Source organism: Asterias rubens, chromosome 18, assembly GCF_902459465.1.
Source record: "Asterias rubens chromosome 18, eAstRub1.3, whole genome shotgun sequence".
In the NCBI taxonomy this organism is placed as follows: domain Eukaryota; kingdom Metazoa; phylum Echinodermata; class Asteroidea; order Forcipulatida; family Asteriidae; genus Asterias; species Asterias rubens.
The window spans coordinates 7,366,580-7,387,256 of NC_047079.1; the positions used below are offsets into that span (position 1 = coordinate 7,366,580).

The 20,677-nt window shown below is 38.8% G+C and overlaps 2 protein-coding genes across 3 annotated transcripts; one reads left to right on the forward strand and one right to left on the reverse strand.

The window, feature by feature from the left end:
- Window positions 1–445: 445 nt before the first annotated feature.
- LOC117302726 lies at window positions 446–7,179 on the reverse strand. Of its 2 annotated transcripts, XM_033786730.1 has the most exons (8): window positions 7,079–7,179; window positions 6,227–6,466; window positions 5,457–5,642; window positions 4,582–4,806; window positions 4,085–4,180; window positions 1,544–3,672; window positions 551–565; window positions 446–517 (listed from the first exon to the last, which is right to left on the reverse strand). In XM_033786730.1, exons 2-7 carry the CDS (start codon window positions 6,408–6,410, stop codon window positions 557–559), a joined length of 2,829 nt encoding a protein of 942 aa, XP_033642621.1. In that variant the 5' UTR covers window positions 6,411–6,466; window positions 7,079–7,179; the 3' UTR covers window positions 446–517; window positions 551–556. The 2 variants fall into 2 exon arrangements, with proteins under 2 accessions (XP_033642621.1, XP_033642620.1); XM_033786729.1 differs by having other exon boundaries at window positions 446–3,672.
- Window positions 7,180–8,013: 834 nt separating this feature from the next.
- Window positions 8,014–15,577, forward strand: LOC117302497 (CTD nuclear envelope phosphatase 1A-like). The gene is made up of 7 exons (XM_033786457.1): window positions 8,014–8,262; window positions 9,204–9,270; window positions 9,874–9,989; window positions 10,536–10,607; window positions 11,267–11,383; window positions 12,543–12,654; window positions 12,935–15,577. Exons 1-7 carry the CDS (start codon window positions 8,158–8,160, stop codon window positions 13,084–13,086), a joined length of 741 nt encoding a protein of 246 aa, XP_033642348.1. The 5' UTR covers window positions 8,014–8,157; the 3' UTR covers window positions 13,087–15,577.
- The last annotated feature ends 5,100 nt before the right edge of the window (window positions 15,578–20,677 follow it).

Genomic DNA, 20,677 nt, shown 5'->3' on the forward strand with positions numbered 1-20,677 from the left:
TAGTTATAATAGGGCTTGCTCTATGCATTCTTTATCTATCAATAGTGTGGTCAACGATTTTCAGGAAACAGGACAATATTTTGTTCTTTTGTTTTTCAAGGTTAAGATTTCCTTTTTATGTAAGCTATCTGGTTTAAAGGCAGTGGACACTATTGGTAATTACAATGTACTCAAAATGATTATTAGCACAAAACCTTACTTAGTAACGAGTAATGGGGAGAGGTTGGACACGACTCCCTCTGAACTGAAGTGACGTAGTTTTCGAGAAAGAAGTAATTTTTATCGAGTTTGATTTCAAGACCTCATATTTATAATTTGAGGTCTCGAAATCTCTACTAAAAGCGCACAACTCCGTGATACAAGGTATTTTTTTCATTATCTCCCAACTTTGATGTTCGATTGAGTCCAAATTTTCACAGGTTTGTTATTTTATGCATATGTTGAGATACACGAAGTGAGAGACAATAATTACCATAAGTGTCCAGTGTCTTTAAATGGCTCGACCTACGGGTCCATCGTATGCTACGATAACTATGGTATGTAATCAAATGTATAGTCAGAAAATCTGCAAATATAAAGTGAAGTTACCATTTAGTGTGTTCACAAGTTACCGGACAATAAACTATATAAAAAAAAGAAAACAAGTTTGAATCTCAATTTACTTTTTGTCTTCCAGAAACAAATGTAGCCTACAGGTTTGAGTATCAAAGTCTTGGACATTGAAAACGGCTAACAACATTGACTTCTCCTACATGTGCTTCGATTGTAGCAATTAAAATAAGCTAAATGGTGCAAACAAGTAAACAAGTTTTTCATAGTATTCTATAGAGAGTGATATAGGCTAGGTGCTGTGTTTACCAACAAACTATGTGACAGGAATGAATTTAAAGTTGTAGAGTTGACTCCGTTTGTATAACAAGATCAATGGGACTGGCCAAATCACCTCTTTATATCAACACGAATGTTATAGTAGGACAGCAAAACAAAGACGCACAAAGAAGAAATTAAATTTATGACTTTAGAATGTACTCTTTATAAGCAAGACCTGATTTAGCCTGCTCTTAATAATTAGGGTTCACTACTGCACTTTTCTTTAACAATAAATCGACATTGTGCACATATTATTTCAGATATATGAACTATAAAAATAACTGTTCTGAAATACATGTAGGTAATTACTGCACATAACTCATTTGATACCTGAGTTAAATCATCTTTCTTGATCATTTTTCCCCGCGAGAATTTGAACATTTCTTTGGCATTTTTATGGATATTAAATAAATAGGATATTTGATCATTGAGTCCGATTTCATTTCTTGAATTTGCGTAAGTGTTATGGCTAAAGGTTTTATCAAAGCCAACTTTGCTTGACTCGGACAACCGACTGATTTTCAACGGCTCTCAATTCTCCCCGTTTCATTTCTGTTTTCCCATCACTGGGCAAATCAATTTTCCCCGCCTGCACTTTGTGTCGATTGGAATGAGACTCATTCACCATTGGGGATCCAGAGGGGGACTCGGGAATAAAAAATGGATCTGATACCTCCTGCTGGGAATTCAACAGCTGTTTTTTCCGGGCGGATTGTATAACATGCGGTATGGCAGGATGGGGATCTTTGCTAGTACGCTGGAACATTTTCAGTTTGAACTCCGGCGTTGCCATTTCCGTTTTGAATGTTGGGTCAAGACGAAGTGGACTCATCTCAAACTCCATCGGGTCGTGGTTTCGGTGAGGTCGCGGTTGCGTTTCACGTGTCGGGGACTTTATCCGTCTTCCTGGGGTGGTTTGCCTCGGTCGTCGATCATGGTTTTCAGTCTCTGATAAAAAATGAACCATGGCCTCGGAGCCTGGGCTGGAAGAGCGCGATGAGGTGTTGAGATCTCGAGGAGATCCAAGGCGGTCAGGGGTCAGTGACATCGGTGAGGTTGGTCTCTTCAGGGACAAGGATGTCGGTGAGGTGGTTCTATTAAGATCAGTGTGCATCAAGCCATGGGTAAGAGGTTGAGGGAAGTCTTGGTCTGGTACCCTACCCCGTGTGTTCGGTGCTACGCTTATAGATGAAGCATCAACTCTTTCTGGTGACGGCTTATCTCTTGGTGAGGATTTTTTCGGTGTTGAATGTTTCCCGGGTTTCCAGTTTCCAAACTGTGTCTCAGAAACAGTCTGCACTTCCGGTAGATTATTTGGAGATAAAGTCAACTGAGACATTGGAAGCGCAGCCCTAGAGTGTTTATCTCTTCTCTTTGAGGTTTTTGAGGTCTTACCATCAGAAGCCTCGGACTTCTGACTGAGTGCTTTGTTGAATTTTGAGGCAGAGAGTTTAGTTGTCGCTGTTGACAGCTCACTTATCTCACTGTACTTTGCATTACTTGAGTGGTCTTCATCATCTTGGAATACAGGCGAGAAGATGCCTTCCTTTTCACTAAATGTTCTTAGAAGTTTTTGGTGTCCTCCTTTATGCTCTTTCTTCTTATCCTTGACCTTTGACATTATTGTCTCCTTCCTGCCGAGAGCCTCCTTTTCGCTTATGTGGAAAACTCCAGCAGGATTACTGTGACTTATCATTTCCTTGGCAACATCATAACTATCGCTGCTACCGAGATATTTGTGGACAGCAGAGATGGGAATAGCTCGACCTGGTTTCGGAGGTTCAGTAGTCCTGTCATGACTCTTTGTGCTTCTTCTAAGATTAACTGCGTCCGATGGTTCTTGCTTTGGTCGAGAGGATGAACTTTGCTTCCGTGGTCTGTGGTAGGATGCAGGAGGAACAGCTAGTCTATTCGGTGGAGACGTCGGTCGGGTCAGTTTCTTCACGGGAGTTTCACCTTCCAAATCTTCAATTTGTAAGACGGGAATATTTGGAGTGCTCCTGCTGAACCTGGAGAGTGACGGGGACTCAACTTTGACCTCCGAGAGACCAGAGTCAATGGTCCCTGGAAGAAGAGTGTTCATTTCATGAATTTCTACAACATGGATGTCTGGATTGCTGTGACTGAGATGCGTAGATCTCGGAGAGTCATTCATAACGGTGATGGCTTGCAATGCATCATGGTCCATCTGTTCATCGTCAGGTATGCTTAAAGAAACTGACGGGATGCTCTCAGTTGAGTGACAGCGCACAGTCTGTAAGTTGATGTCACTAGTGGCCCGCTGCTCTCCCGCAACTTTCAAACTCTGTTCGGAAGACGAGCGAAGGTTTGGATTACTCACTGTCTTATTAGTGTACATCCCCTCCGAGACGATAACAAGATCACTTGGGTCGTAAGAATGAACATTATCCGGCATCGAGTAATTAATGCATGGATGAAGTCTGTACTTTCTCTTTCGAAGCTTGCGGACAGCTTCCTTCAGAGGGAGTTGCAAGTTGGCCACTGTGAAACTTTTATTTGTATACTTGTGCTTAACGTTAACGTCAATATGAACGGTTTTACTCTCAACGATCTCCTTAGTGATGTTTTTGTACTCCAGTGGTTTAGTAAATAGGAATGTACAGGGGAGGTAGATGGCTTTGAAACTTTCCTTCGCTGATTTACGTTTGACGCTTACTAAGCTGGTTTTCATCTTAGCTGGATCTTCTAAGCGTGCGTCCTCTGTCTTTCGTTTGGAATCACCCTTCTTGTCTGGAAGAAGACGACTTTTGATGCTGAGGCGAGTAACATTTGCCACTTCAGCTGCAAACAAAATAAAAAATAATTTGTTCACAGAACTCGGGAATGTACTGAGTACACAGTGCTTGACAAACATTGACGTAAGAGTAAAAATAAATGATATTCTTTATCCCGATGCAAAACTAACATCTATTACAATTTTCTAGTCTTTAGACTTTCATTAAAAAATTCACTTCGTTTCAGTTCAATATTTTAAAACAAAACTTCACAACCGAAAAACTTCACAACCGAATAAAAAAGAAGATAAACTTTCTTTCCATACAACAAAAAAGGGCAACGACTACCCTAGTTTAAAAATTTTCTCTGCAATTAATTGCGGTGGGAAAATGTTATAAACTCTTCCAACCAACACTGTGGATTAAAAATCAACAACCCCTCTGTAAAAGCAACAGCATTTTTATGTCTTGATATTTACCTGGTGGTAAGAGAAGATCCTCAAGCTGCCACACCCGAATCTTCATGATTGACGTACGTGAGTTATACTCAAAGGACAGTTGAAGATGTCCAGTGCCTGAAAGGAAATGAAAGGACAACAAGAAGTGAGAAAATGAAAATTTAAACTCAAGCTGGGCTTAATTATGGTGCTGCAGAACCCTGTCTCATAAGTGGTAAACCCAAGTTCCGCAAACTAAGTGGCGCCATACAATTTGACCCTGTCAGGGTGATCCCTCTGCTACTGCTTCCAAGGTCGATTCATAATCTTGGGTGTGATCCCTGGCTATAGTAGTTAATATAGAGGTCGTATGTGCAAATCCTGAACAGTCAATTTTTAGGGACTGTAAACACAATCGGCATTCAGGGCTCCAGTATTAGGTGGGATTCGAACCAGAGTCCACGGAGGTGAAAGGCAGGGAGAGAAACCACTCAGCCAACCTGATCTTCGATAATAACTCTCTTAGCTTTGTATATTACCTGCATCTTTGATCGGTTCGGCATTCGTCTCTTGAACCTGTATTGCATCCCAAGCTGTGGGCGTGTCACTCTTAAAGGAGGGGGTAGGAGATGTAGCTCCTTCTCTTTCACTCAAGATATTATCTTTCCCTGCCTTCTCAGGGTTGTCATCTCGAAAGACTTTAACCTCGTTATCGTAGTGTCTCGGTTTCCTTTTGACTGATGTTGTGATAAGTTCTTCCGTTCCTGAAATCATAAAGTTTTCTTTATTTTTAAAGTGGTGAAGTTGATGAAATTTTATGCAACAGGCTCAAAATAAAAATAACAATACTAATACTATTCTTCTTAAATAAAAAATTGAAAAACTTCACTGGTCTCACAAAGTGTGGATCATGCTTTTGACGATTACCCATGTTTTTGATGTTGGCCAAGTGCAATCGGCATGAATAAAAAAAGGGAAAGTATTTGCTAAAAGGAAAGTCAAACCAAACATGAAAATAAAACTTATGCAGGGGAAACAAAAACATGGATGTCACATACAAATCACAAATAATCGCTTTACATATTGAGCAACTCAAGTTTCATATCATGCTTAGAACAAATATCTTGGAGAAATATAGAAAGTTTCACTCCAAAAGAAAATAACCAAGGACTCTCTGTTTTGTGACTTAAAGAAAGAAAAACCAAAGGACCTGAAATTAGCAAGAAATAACTTTTAATACCCTGGATTTTATTTTAACTTTTGCTTGGCCAAAAACTTTACCAGCAGGATACCATACTCTGACTGGTACCTCGGTCATTACTTGCTTACCCTTAGTCAAGAAATTTGCTTAGCAGAATTTTCCGCTTAACAGCTTTATGAAGTTGGACCCAGGTTAGCATATTTTGTTGCTTACGTTTCTTGTCCAGTATCTCCTTGCATTTACCGACAGCAACATCGAGTCCAGTTTCTCCATCGTTGTTAGCCACATTGTGACGACCTCCGTTCTCAAGAAGCGCCTCTAAACAATCTACATGCCCCTCTCTTCCAGCATAGTGGACTGCTGTACAACCATGCAGGTCATCTTTAGCATTAGGGTCACCTGTAATGGAAGATTCAACTTTCAATTATAAAACGACTGGGGATCAAAGCCTGCTAGCACAAACACTTGCTAACACAAATAGATTACCAGCCAAAACTACACTAAGTTTACATTGTTGTGACTGGTGCCACATTCAACTTTTGCTTAGCAAAGAAATTTGTCAAGCAGTGTTACCATAAACCTGAACCATAACTAACAATCAAAATGATTTGTCAAGAAAAAAAAAAGCAATCATGCAATTGGGGTCTGTGAAGAAACTGAGCTATCCATCACATTTCAACTGTACAACTTCATGAGGCTCAATCAAAATCCAACAATGGCGAAAGGAATTATAAAGCTCATTACATTATTTGTTTGCTTCTTCTTTGATAAGCAATGATGCAAGTCATTGTTCAGAGAAAAGTAGTCGGAAGAACACCTTCAATTTTTTTTTTGCGTGTAAGATGAAAAAGGCTACAGAATGGGAGGTGGGGGGAAGCAAGTGGGGGGTTAAACTTAGTTGCGGTAATCGCAGCCCTCCTCCCAACAGCGGGTTATGGTTATCGCAACTACCTAAACCTGAACCCATTTTCTTTTATCCTTACCTTTGAACTGAAGTAAAAGTCTGACAATCTCTAAATCGCCATTACTGCATGCTTCATGCAGCGCACTCCATTGGTACAGACCAATTGCGTTGGGATCCAAGTCATCCTTGAGGGCACTCTCAACGAGGTTTGTGTCACCATAGCGAACTGCCTCGTGGAGTTTAGTGTCAAGAAAACCCTCCATGTCATGGGGTTAGATCTTTAAGCCCGCTTGTTGCCTGAAACAGATCTACATGTTTTCTGTGATGAGAAAGATGGGACAATAAATACAATTAAAACTTATATGGAATCATGAGGCGGAAACATGTGCAAAACAGCATTAACTTATTTCACAGATTCAGATCATTCAGAGGTCAGGTGCTTTTTTAGTTTCCCTGAAATGTTATCTATATGTTTTAAGACTAAGTCTAGAGTAAGACTAAAAAGAAGGCAAGACAATTATAAAATCTGAAGGAAAGTCTATGGATTTGTCTTGGCACATTAAGACCATGCTGCATGCACAGGCAACAATGAATTAAATGATTTCGTTCATCATAAGTTTAGCATGTTTAGCAAATTACCAACTAGACTTGTTGTTAAGTGTTTACATTGTTTTGTCGGTGTGTTTATCATACAATTGAATTACACCATTGAGGAAGAAATAGCTATTATTCTTACTCCATGATTGACACAATCAATTACATCACCTATCTATAATTATAACAACAACACGAGTTGTTTATTGAAAAGAAATCGTTTACTTCTGATGACTGACAATGACATTCGCAGTCGCACCGTTATATTACAAGTTGAAACAATTTGCATTATTAGAGTTATTTCATCATTTTCTACTCATCATTATCAGGTATTTACCTTCCCTTGTTCACCTTTACTTCCTTTCGTCTGCGTCCATTTGTCGTGAAAATGTTGTCATCATTTCTCACGAGACGAGCACAAGTTCCGGGTCCTTGATGTCAACGTACGTGCTGCTATGACGCTAACCTGTCGATCTCACTAATCAATTCATTACGATAACAGTATAACATCCGGTATTGCTAAATCCACTGGTTAACAAGCTCCCTCAACAAGCACTTTGTGTGTTGACTACGGATACCAGCGAAAATACAGATTTAAATGGAGCACGTCCTGATTATTGACTTTTCTTTTGTTGCATAGGAGGGGGGATGTGGATTATTTCTTCAGAGTTCACGCTTTTAGAAAAGTAAGTTAGGATGGAAAATAAAGTTATGGCAAAGATTATTTTGTTATTGTTTTGTTTTGTTTTAATTATAAGGAGATTATTATTTGATTATATTTGATTCAAAGTTTCTCATAGTTGGAAAGCTGTCCCATGACAAAATTAAAACAAGTACAGTTTTGTTTATTGACTCCATCTCTTCATATGTATTGAATTTATTATGGAGGAATACTTTGCCCGATTTTCAGCAAACAGATGGATGGGCGTGGTGTAGGATAGGAGACGGGGAGCACACTTTGTTTTTCATCCCTATTAGGAATTTTTTGTGAACTTTGTTCACATGCTTATTTTTGTTTCCTATTATCTCCACTCAGTTTTTGTTCATGTAATTGTAGGAATGAAAAATTAATGCTAACAAACCTGGATTTTATATCTGCAAATTTGTTTGTAATAAAGAGGAAGTTTCCTTTAAAAAAACCCAGCTTGCAATTAAGACAGGTTTCCGCCTCGTTCCAATTGCACTCAATTGGATTATAGTCCAATGCCCTTTGTACGCGTACAGAAATAACGAAACCAGACTCACACTGTAAAATTGAACCATGGGATACAAATGGCGACTTGGACCCTGGGTTTGACTTTTGACCGGTGAATGTTGTGCCAACTTAGCCTGTTTTTGCATGATTATCTCTGGGAAAAGTAGGCTGTTTCGGGCAGTTTGGTTATTCTGAGAGGCTGCAGACTTCACACAGCACGAATGTCAATGCGAACGATTGTCCTGATGGGAGTGCGGATGGTGTTTTTAGTAGCATCAAAATTGTGGGAGGCCGTGTGTTATTTGATACGGAAAAATACGAGAAAGGTAAATTGATTTAATTTGAAAACAGAATACAGAATGTTTCTTGCGAATGTTTTTTTGTTAATGTTTGATTTCAATCAGGAGGGAACCGTTAATGTCATTTTAAAGGTACAATAACTTACTATCCATCATTACTAGCTTGAACGGGAAAAAATTACTAGCGTTTAAATTAAAATAAACCAAAAAAGCTGTGGTTTGTTAACTTCTTAAAAACCACAAGACATTTCAACAACGGGCATTGTTTTCATTATCTATATAAATTATAAAAATAATAAATAAAACTAGTGATTTTTTTAGTTTGTACTCTGGACTCCCCGTATCCTGCCACCAATTTTCCACTCATTTTATAAAAATTATTATACCAACAAAAGGATATTTTGAGTAAATTTTCCAATTAAGATTAATGATTGAAATGAAACAATCTGAACAGTGGTTGGTGGACGCATGGTCACTGTGGCAGAGACCTTATCGCAAATACCAATGCGCAAGTGCAGACTGTTGAACGAGGTGCATTGTGGGATAGATATGGATCAAATTTGGATACCAGCTAGACCACAATGCACCTAATTCCAAGCTTTACGCGCGCCCCAGTGTTTGCGAAAAAGGTCTAGGATAAACGGACATTTTCCCCCACCCAAGTTCCATACCTGTGGCATACTGTGTAGCCCCATAAATAGTGCCAATCTGTGGAGAGTATACTACACGGTTTCAAAATATTTTTTCATAACACGATAAAAGTGTATAAATAAATCATTTTTAAATTTCCCTGTTCGAAAGATTTGTCATGTTTTAAAATACTTTGAAATTATAAAGATCTGTCTGCAGGTAGGCTTAGGCCGACTTTTCAGTTTCCTTTTTGCTTCCCCCAAAAAAGTTGCATATCTGATTGTCACTACATTTTTGGCCTAATTTTGAATATTGTGTTTGTCATTTTTTTTCTTCAGGTTATTCAGTATCAAACTATTCGATATGGCAGTGCACCGCTATCGCCCCTGTCAAGACATAAACTTTGTAAGTAGTACATGTACTGCGTCTCAACAAGTGAAGACATCGTGATATTTCATCAAAACCGTGATTTTCCGTGATTTTTAACAAAAAATCAAGACGATATGGAGTTGTTAAAAAATGGTATTGCGAATTTGGATAATATGTGATATCGCTCAAGCTTAGCCACGACTCATACATTTTTACATGCCTGGTATGCATCGTTTTTGAAAAGACAAGGGTACCACAGCATTTTCTCCTTGGTAAAGGACATCATAAGGAAATTGTAAATTTCTATCGGAGAATTTCAAGGGCACCAAGGCAACGACCAAGGGATATGGAGGCAATCACCTTCAATGTTACAGTGTTCGTATCAGGTTTTTCTGTGTGTTTGTGGTGTCTCCGCAAATCTTTGTAGACTGTTTTCCTGCCTTGTAGCCTATATGCACAGTTTCAAATATTCCTTATAACGTTGTTTGTGATTAACAGTAAACATGTCAACATATAGCCATTGTCTGTTTTGTTTTTTTATGTTTTTAATGTGTCGATGTTTTTACCCTTTTTGTGATCTAATAAAGATCAATTGAATTGAATTGAATTGAATTGAACTGATTTGTCTTTTCTTTGCAGCTCTTGTTAAACGCAAGATAATGGTTTTAGATCTAGACGAGACGCTAGTCCACTCACAGCATGCCAGCCTGATGAGGCCAAACAGACCAAGTATACCTCCTGACTTTGTTCTTAAGGTAAGAAGCGTAACCTTGTACCATACAGGGAACACATTTTTGAAGAAAAATCTACAAGATCGCAGGTCGCAGGATTGTCACTTAAAATGTTTACAAGAGCAGGCCTGGGCTTGATTTTCACAAAGCAATCAAATCCACCGCAAGATAAATTCTCAGTATCGCCATAGAGATTACTATTGTGACATCACACATTACTAAGCAGCTACGATTGATTTGCAGTTAAGATCAATTCAGCTCTTTGTGAAATCGGCCCCTGGTACATCATTTGTAAGTGGGACGGCCATATTCATCTTGTAAAGGGCACATCCATGAGAAAGTCTTAAACACTAAAGGAAATTTCTGAAGGGCACCAAGGCCAGAGGATGACCCTTTGCCTTCTAGTAATTTCAGGCCTGCTGGACCACAAACTTTTTACAAGAATCAAAGAAAAACGAAACAAGAAGAAGAACATATAACTGCATTTATTTGCACTATAAAAAGAGATAGTAAGTTGAGTTTATATCGAGAGATATTTATCATATGACTTGTTTGTTTTTCTGTCCATAGGTTACGATAGATGCTCTTCCAGAGAGATTTTATGTTTACAAAAGACCTCATGTAGATTTCTTCTTGAATGTTGTAAGTATCTAAAATCCAATCAGCCCTGTGAAGGCTTCATTTTTGAAAGGGCAAGGGCACCAAGGCATTTTCTCCTTGGTTAAGGGCACCCTATGAGGAAATTGTAAATTGTAATTGGAAATGTCAAGGGCACCAAGGCAAAACCAGGGGGGCATGGAGACAATCGTTGTATCAGGCCTGTCAAACTCTCAGGCTCATAATGTACTATTTGACCTGTATATCCTTGAGAAATGTCGGCATTTTGCAATTTTTTGAGGTCATAAGTACTTTAATCTAGAAACATCCAGGAAGCTGTACCCACAGGAAGTGTTTATTTGTTATGGTGTTTTACACTGAACATTATAAATCATGTCCGCTACTTGATTTGTACACTTTTTGTTTCAGTCTTCTGTGACCTAATCACTGCCAGTTGTTTCTAGGGCATCCTGCTTTAACACCCTTTCATGCACCATTTATTTTGCAAAAAAAAAGGTCACAGTGGTACCATTAATAGTCCTCTTCCTTGTTCAAAAACTTGTGTGGTCAGGTGATCTTTATTTTTCATTTTACAACCACTTTTTGGAAGGAATTTAAACCAGTCGCTAGCGTTCGTGAGAGTTTATAAAACACAGTTGAAATGAAGTTTAAATTTGTATATTTATTTATTTTTCCCTTTAAAGGTGAGTCGATGGTATGATCTGGTTATATTTACGGCTAGTATGGAAATCTATGGCTCTCCGGTCGCAGAAAAACTTGACAATGGCAGGGGAACACTAAAAAGGAGATATTATAGACAGGTAACATGTTTTTATATAGATATGGCCAAGAAGGCTTCATAAAAACCAACTGTTTCCTGTGTATTGGTTGATGATCTTTCCTGTGGAAGGCTGTTAACAAAATAAAAACTTGTTTCTCCTATAGAAAAAAACTTGAATTACCTGTTCTTGCAAAGTGTCATTCACAAGTGTAACATTGGTTCTATCAAATAGGTTATTTTTTTATTCTTTAATGTGTGATTTTGTGTAAACTATACTTTATCAAAGAGTGCTTTTTACTTGACAAATTTGTCATCGTCCAATTCTGGTTATATTGCACTATTTTATTTATCTATTTGTTTTTGTATGACAGTCACAGACTTGGAAATGACATTTTGTACCACAATTTGTAATGCCGTTAGAATTTAAGTTGTTTTGGTCATTGCTGTGTCTGTTTTACAATTTGCCTCAAGCAGTCATTGTCAATCTTCAAGATAACCCATGCATACTTGTACATTTGTATTGTTGAAACTTTGTCTTTATTGCCATGAATTTGTTCATTCCTTTGATTTATATGTTCACATTTTATTTTTTTATTTAACCTCCTAGTGAGTTGTGTTACCAACCATTTAAACTATTCACCAGTTAGGTTTGTGTAAGGTAGCAATGTGTGCACGACTCGTGTACCGTAGCACATCAGAACATGATCATATTTTATTGTAGGCTTATATACTTTAACCATATTATAACCATAGTTGGTGATATTGAATAGTAAGACATTGGGAGGGTTGAACATGTACTGTGTATATGCACTTAACATTATGATATGATATTGCAGGCTGGTATAGTCATTCCAAACCACAGTGGATGATGTTGAGTGGTCAGACAGTAGGAGGGTTGACTGTGTGTACTGTCATGACTGTGTGTGTGTAGATGCTTTCATTATTATGATAATATAATGGGAGCTGGCACAGCGTCTACAAAATGTATCATTCAAAACCACAATGGATGTTATTAATTGGTCAGACAGTAGGAGGGTTGACTGTGTACTGTTTAATATCTGCCTAATCAGGAGTGTAGGCCTAGAACATACTCCAATCTAACATATCCAAATTCTTGATGTACATCATCAAAACCTGAATACTCCACTGACATTGTAAAGAGACTAACCAATTTGTGTCTTGTCTTTTTTCCTCATCAGCATTGTACATTAGATGCAGGCAGTTACACAAAAGACTTATCTGCCGTCAGCTCGGACTTATCAAGTATTTTTATTGTGGATAATTCACCAGGTGCATACAAGTTATATCCTGGTAAGTATAGGCTAAATATAAAAACCCTTTGGTAATACTTGCATTCACTGGTACAAAGATATCAACTAACAGGGAAGGGAGTCTACCAACAAAGGGCTCAGTTGGTAGAGCGCTGGTACGTTAATCCGGAGGTCTTTAGTATAAGTCCCTTTTCTGTGCTTAGCAAGTTTTTGTGCTTACAGGCTTAACGTCAACACAATCCACTTCTTCAATTCAACCAAGACTGTTATAATTTATTCTTTTGTTATTTCTTTCCTGATTTCTTTCCCGCACCATACAGACAACGGGATCCCAGTCAAGTCGTGGCTTTCCGACCCAACAGACATCGGTCTACTGAGTCTGCTTCCAATCCTAGACGCCATGAGGTTTACCAGTGACGTACGCTCGGTACTGCGACGAAACGTCCACACGACGGCTCATCGGACACTCTAGCTTCAGATGTGATGCTTCCAATCCAATGGGCTGCGTAATGTACACACGACGGCTCATCGGACACTCTAGCTTCAGATGTGATGCTTCCAATCCAATGGGCTGCGTAATGAACATGTTATTATTATTATTATTGTCATAGTAAGTTTGTAAAAAAAATTAAAAAAAAAAACTTTAGAGAAAACTGAAACCTGTTTGATGGGTTTTGTTTTTGGTTCAATGGTATTTGTTTATGATATACAGTAATGAGTAAAGTGGTGACCCCCCTCAAAGCAAAGGTCAAAGTTGGCCATAATTAGGTCAAGTGACAGCCCCTGTTTTGTGTGTGAAAAAACAAATCATCTTTAGTTGATGTTGTGAGTTAAAATTGCCACTCTGTTCTCTCCCCTCAACGAGCTGATGTGATAATTGTTAATTTGTGACGTACACTTACTACCTTGAGTACCTTCTCGGTAGATACATGCGCTATATAAGACTTCAATTTTTATGTCTGGATTCTTTGCTATGAATGTGGCTTGGGAGATGAAGGCGCGAAAATCTGTATAAGTTCGTAGACTAACAAATGAAACAAATGGATTGACCAAAGATTGCTTTTTTGTCACATGGTTGCTTGATGTCACTTTCAGGCCGAAATGCATCACGCTGTATCGATACCTCTCGTTACTTACCCCCGGTCGGGATGAACTGAAAAACGTCGCTACTTGACCCCCAAAAGTTAGTACTTTGTATGTAGTCATGCACTCTTGTTAAAATGCTTTTACGCACAAGTATTTTGACACGACTCCAGTTCAAATGAATCTTATTTTTACACTGTCGCCCTAGACTGCATACAGTTAGACATATCACAAGATCGCAGACTGAGAAAGGACCAGTGGCTCTTGCACAGATACTGTTGTTGCGGGTTACCAGACTTGAGCTAGCATGTTGATATGATGGGCTACAGGCGTTAAATCAAAACATGCCTGAGTCTGACACATTTTACTTAACCAATAACTGTTCAAATCATCTGGCCAGTGATCAACCATGGCAGTTACTGGTTTTGACTGCGAAAACGCACCCCAGGGGTTATGAGCGTGCAAGGCATGATGGGAAAAAATTGCACGGCCAGATCGATATGCCCTGGGAGTGAGGGTGCTACCACAACCCATTGTGTTGTCTAGTCTGGCACCCTGGGTGTGCCCATGCATTTTGTTCACCGAAAATGTCTTCTACTCGCTAAGTTGTTGCAACTCTCTCGGTGCGCAGCTCTGGTGGTTGGTTTAGTTGGAGTGACCTCTTATGAAGCAAATTGATAATGGAGATCAAAATAGCCATCATTGCTCCAAATTGACATAACAAAATAGCAATACAAGTATTTCAGCTCAAAGTTAAATTCTCTCTACAGAACTTATGGATCAGTCAGTATTATATTATGTAGAATTTTGTGATAAGAGTTTGAAGGGGGGGGGTAGTGGATGAATTTTCAGGTGAATTTTTACAAGTGTCTACGAAGCTCTTGTAATTATGCCTCAACTTTAATGTTTGTACAGTATCTGAACATGGTTCTTTTAAAATTTGTTTGTGCTTTTTTTTGTCCTAAAATGGAGAACCCCAAATTATTTTAAAACTATTGTTTGAGAAATTAAGTGTATTATAAATGGTAGTATTTTTTAAGCATCATCAGTGCATGCAACACTCCTGAAATACTTTACTGTTAATGCTGCAGTATTGTCAAATTGTTTTTCTTTCTTTTGTCAATGACTTGTTTCAGAAATTGAAAAACTAACTTTTGCTTCATTGAATTCATTAGTTGCTGAAATAAAAGCCAAAAGCCACAGTTTAAAATACATTGACCTTTTGGATGTGGTTACTACAGCGCTAGTGGATAACTTTCGTGGTAACGACAGCCGATAACCCACCATTGTGGTGACACTAGTAACGACAGTCGTTAACTTACCATAATGTAAACACGGGTAACACAAGTCGATAACTTCCTTCTGTGGTAACACATGTGTGCCACCCCTTACCTTAGTGGTCACACTAGTAATGCAACCCAGTAACTTACCGTAAGAGTACCTCCTAACTGCGTTTTTTTTTGTATGAGGCTGGTGGTGGCATGACGCATACGCGTCTGCGACTTTCTAGTGCACAACTCTATGGCGAAATCCACAATTGTCTCAAAACTCATTAACAATAATTGCCAGGCACCCTTTTTATTAGAAATAGTAACAATAATAATATTTGATCATGCATTCGTTATTCCCCTCTTGTTTTATTTGTAGATCGTTAAAACCGGAGTTGTGGAAATAGCGTCTCTACTTTCGATATGTTGAAAACATTTCATGTAAAATAAATATTATACACATTTTGTGTGTAACAAATTAAACAAACAAAGACAATACCAGTATTTTTAGTGTTTGAATACAATGACAACATGAAGTATCAAGAGTATAATTAATAAACCAGTGATTCCATTGTGTGAATATTGTATTCATATTCGCCGATATTGAAAATACTTCTCGTGTATAACCGTGTGATTCTTTTTTGTTAGATTCGAGTCCAAGTCTTAGATGTGTTTTTCTTCTAGTTTCGAGATGATGGTTTAAGGGCACTACACTTAAAAACGAACAGGAGTTGATAAAAGTTCCAGGAGTTATACAAACTAGTCCTTTAGTCAGGAAGAGTAAGCCGTCCTATTACACAACTCAAGATAAGACTAGTCTTTTACAACTCTTTGTGAAATCCATCCCTGGGGTCGATTGAAGATTTCACAAAGATAGTCCAAACTTGGACTATTTCTACATTAATTAAAACTTTAAGGCAACCCCTAAGTAATAGGATGAGTGTCCTTACTCGAGATAAGACTAGTCTTTCTCTTTGTGAAACCTACCCCAATTCATGCGCCGTTACAAGCCTCACCAACAACAACTTAACCCGTTCTGTTCATCAAAGATTTAAGATCATGGCTTTCGAGGATTCTGGAAAATGCTTCAAATAGTCAGTGTGCCCTTTGGGTTGGATAAGCTATCTAAAAACGGTCAGATTATGGAGGGTTTTGGCAGCCGAAGGATACAAAAAATTAATCAAAGATTGAGAGTTAATGGAATGTCTCTAGGGTGGTGGTGGGGGAGGTGGTGGTGGTCCCCCGCCCCCGCCTCCTGGTGGAGGGGGCGGAGGGCCACTTGGACCAGCAGGAGGTGCCATTGGAGGACCAGGAGGACCTGGAGGGGGTGCCATTGGGGGACCAGGAGGTGGGGGACCGATAGAAGGAGCTGCCTGTTGCATCATTAAGGCCATCGGACCGGGTACCATTTCTTGTTGGGGTGCTGCAGGGGCCGGTGGACCAGGGGCCATCATTGCTGGACCGGGAGGTGGAGGAGGACCGGGGGCTGCTGGACCGGGTGGTGGAGGAGGGCCGGGTGCTGCTGGCCCTGGTGGGGGTGGTGGTGCCGAGGCTCCGGTTGGTGGAGGCGGAGCTGGTGCGCTCGGTGCTGCCGGTGCAGGGGGCGCACTTCCCCCGGAAGATGGTGGTGGCGGGGCTGCCGATGCTGCAGCAGCTGACTTGTCTGCCTTCTGCTGTAGCTTGGCCTCTGCTTTCAGACGCTTGGCTTCTGCTTTCAGACGCGTGGCTTCCAGCTTTGCCTCTTTCTTCTTTTGCTGGTTTTCCAGTTTTCTTTGTTTGATTTCTTCTACAACCTCGGGTGGCATGCCCTTTGTCTTGTATCTGTCGGACAAGGACGACACCAAAGTAATTACAAATCTAAACACAAAGTCAATATTTTGCCATGCTTGTTGCCGAGTGTACCAATCAACAGAAGTCGTCAAAAACTATGGTCTTAATTCGTTTTCAACACACACAAAACAAAACATTGCAACTGCAGCAACAACAACTTTTTGTTTTGCATAAGGAACAAACAAACTAACAAATAATAGTAAAGAAATAGTAAAGAAACAACCTTGTGCAATCACAAGGTTGTGGGTTCGAATCCCCCAGTTAACCGCTGATTTCACAATGACTATTTGAAGAATAAATATTGTCGTCTAGTTAATGAATCACATTTTCTTGATTTGTGCAATTCATAATCATAGACGTTAAACCAATGTTTGTTTGAGAGAGATTGGCTGCTGATATCCCTTGTGGGAGTTTGCCTAGTTCCCTTGACGGGAAGATCATTCAAACAAACAACAAACAGACCCGTCATGGTAAAAACTAGAAACCCACCTTTTGATTTCGACTTTCATGGAGCATGCTGCAGTAAGGATGAGAAGGATCGGGAAGCAAATCGGCCAAATCAACTTAGCAAACTGAAGCTGTGCTGTAATGAGAGGAGATTCAATAGAAATGAAACAGCGAAAAGCAAATTATGCACAGGGCAAAATTTCATAAAGCTGTTAAGCACAAAATACTGCTAATCGAAATTCCTTTGTTTTGCAAAAAGTAAAATGGGACACCAGTTGCAACAGTGTGAACTTTATGGAAAACCTGCAGGCTTACTAAAACCATGCTAAAACTTCGTTTTTGAAAATGATGAATGAACCGTTGGATCAGCATTCAACATTGATAAAGAGTATCGGTTTCCGTTATAAGCTAATAAGGTAATTTAAGAATAGAAAACAAGAACTTACCTGCCTTCAAAATACCACTCGTTTGATTCACTGTGAACAGAAATAAATGTAATCAGTTAGACGAACCATTAATCTGATTGAAGACGATCAGAGCATACTGATCGAAACGTTGAGTTATCAATCACCGGTTCTTTTCGAACCAACACAACTCAAATGAGATTTTTATTTACTGCATTTTTTTTTTACATAGACACACCCACCATTTAATTTATGCAAAGTTTCAAGCCCAACAAATTGGATAATTGAATTAACTCTTTCATCTGTCAAATTAAGTATAGGGTGACGTACAGGCTGACGTCATAAAGCACCCTTGCGTGACGTCACAACTCACCCTTCAATAGAATGACTGTACTGTACGTGGGAATGTCTTCTTGGGGTACAAATATTGCGCATGCGTATATTCCCTCATCGGACAAGTGCACACTTGTCATCTTTAGGTCTACCGTATCGACGATGTATTTATCGGCTGCGTGAAGAACAGAAGGAAAAAAACCATGATCAAACTTATTTGCCTAATCAAGAAAAAATCAATCCTAAAAGTCAATATTTTTCATGTAAACGTTTACCATCTTTTTTTGACATTAATCAGCAAAACGCTTCTGCAGTTATATAAAATGTCTATATAGGCAGTAAGAAATAAAGCAATTAAACATTAATAAGACGTTAGACGCTCTTAAAGCAATAAAACATTCGTAAGCAGTTAAACGTCTACATTATAATATTAAACGTTTATGAAGCAGTTAACGATTACAAGTGATACATTTTGTAGCAGTGAGACGTTTCTTTGAGTTTAACGTCAATGATAAGTTAGACGTAAGCAGTTGATCACGTGTTAGTCAAGTAGTAGAAGTCGCCGAAGAAATTAATGTTCAGTCTGTTAAACGTTTATAAGAGAAGTTGCATGCTTATTCGCAATTAAACGTTTAAAAGCATTTTGAACCATGATAACCCTTCTCAACTGCAGCCGCGTTATTTTTGTTTCTTCTTAAAATAATCGTTACCTGACAGTAGTTTCCCGAGTTGCCTGATTCTTGATCCTTCATTGAGACTACCTTTAATGAAGAGAAAAAAAAAAGAAAAATTTTATTTTATTATTTCGAGACAAACATTCGTATCATTATCATGATTTTTTTTTTTTTTTTTAATGTATTTAATTGTTTGTTTGCTTATATTTTTTATACAACTCGTCCAACATATCCATTCATTAATTTGTATAACTATATATATGTTTTATATTGTTTAAAACAAATTTCTAGTGTACGATGGCAAATTTTGAGACATGTCCCCTGTTTTTCTCTGATTAAAGTATGGTCAGGTTTCCATTGCTTTTATGTTGTGCTCACCCCGTAACTGCACTGGTTGATCGTTGCGGTACCAGACTACTTCAGCAGCCGGGTGCTCCCTCATGTACCGCTTGCCATAACAGTTCAATACAACGGTATGCATTGGAAGGACGTGCAGCTCTTGAATAAATGTACCGTCTGCAAAACAGATATCAATCGCTCAAAATAATAAGAAAAAGTTGATTTGTTTCCTTTGTTGATATCTAATAGGATGGGGGATGAATTCCATTCTTAAAGATGGATTTTTTTACTACATGATAAAATAGTTCATAAGTCTTATAAGACATTTCTTTTTGTTTAAAGGAAAACAAGGATTTAAATTAAATTGAAAAATTGAGAGGGCTTATTTTCGCAAGAACTTAGATTGAATCCAGCCATTGGCCGCCAGTGATGAAACGTGCACGCGTGAAGAGCTGTTATTGGTTGAGTATGCAGCGAGTCACGTTTGTAATAAAAGATGGCGGTCATTTTTTTTAGACAAAGTGGTGTCATGTCAAATACAAATTACTGTTGCAAACTGGAAGATCACATTGAGAATAAATCGTTGGTGCATTGTAAAAAAAAAGGTTTTTTTTTTTTTTTTTTTTTCTTTTTTTTTTTTTTTTTTGGGGGGGGGGGTTTGGGGGGGGGGGGGCTGGGGAGGGGGAGAGGGGTACTTTCCATCCAGCAGCTCCCACCTTTACATATCGGCGTTTCCTGACATTTCCCACTCTCCACGTCCTGCCCCATGCATTGTGCCCCGCTGCCCGGAGCACCACACCGTCGCTCGCGTAGTTGGACCCCTTCACCGCAGGTTACTGAACACATCTGCCAACTTGACCACTCACTCCAGTCGCTTAGGACTTTAAAAAAAAATTATATAAATATATATATTATTATTCAGAACCCTCAGTAAAACTTTATTTATCAAGATCTTACTGTTCTTTCTAAATGATAGATTTTACTGCTGAGTACTTTTTCAATGCTATTTGCAACATGAGCAATATGAAATTAGGTATCTGCCGTCTATCTGCTAAACATTCTCTTAACCGCATTGGGTTTTTCTTTTTCTTTTTTTCGTGTGCCGACATAAACAACAAAAAAACGTTAATGGAAAAAGGAAATGAATTGCCACATAGTTATTCAGATAAAAGTTCCCATAAATATTGCACCCAAAATTATACTCCACGGTGACCTCTGACCTTGTTCGACGCGATCATTTATGACGTCATACGGAGCGGCCATAGGAACCGGAACACCGCCGGCTGCTTTGAAGAAATAAAATAAACATCAACTTGAACTTGTGTCGTGAGACAAAAATAATGTCATTGTACTCTGCATCTCTCTCTCTATCTCTCTGTCACTCCCTTCTTTTATTTGACTGCTTAAAGGCAGTGGACACTACTGGTAATTACTCAAAATAATTATCAGCATAAAACGTTACTTGGTAACAAGTAGAGGGGAGGTTGATGGTATAACACATTGTGTGAAACGGCTCCATCTGAAGTGACGTTGTTTTCGATGTGATAAGTAATTTTCAACGAATTTGATTTCGAGACCTCAGATTTCGAATTTGAGGTCCCGAAGTCAAGCATCTGAAAGCACACAACTTCGCGTGACACCGGTGTTTTTTCTTATAACTCGCAACTCCGACGACCGATCGAGCT

What these genes read in the sequence shown, in the direction of transcription:
- LOC117302726 (XM_033786729.1), bottom strand. Translation starts at nt 6,410, where the DNA reads ATGGAGGGTTTTCTTGACACTAAACTCCACGAGGCAGTTCGCTATGGT. An exon ending in GGAGATACTGGACAAGAAAC is followed by an intron (nt 4,807 to 5,456) that starts GTAAGCAACAAA and finishes TTATGATTTCAG; the next exon opens with GAACGGAAGAACTTATCACA. An exon ending in CGAACCGATCAAAGATGCAG is followed by an intron (nt 4,181 to 4,581) that starts GTAATATACAAA and finishes ATTTCCTTTCAG; the next exon opens with GCACTGGACATCTTCAACTG.
- LOC117302497 (XM_033786457.1), top strand. Translation starts at nt 8,158, where the DNA reads ATGTCAATGCGAACGATTGTCCTGATGGGAGTGCGGATGGTGTTTTTA. An exon ending in TACGGAAAAATACGAGAAAG is followed by an intron (nt 8,263 to 9,203) that starts GTAAATTGATTT and finishes TTTTTTCTTCAG; the next exon opens with GTTATTCAGTATCAAACTAT. An exon ending in TGCATACAAGTTATATCCTG is followed by an intron (nt 12,655 to 12,934) that starts GTAAGTATAGGC and finishes CGCACCATACAG; the next exon opens with ACAACGGGATCCCAGTCAAG.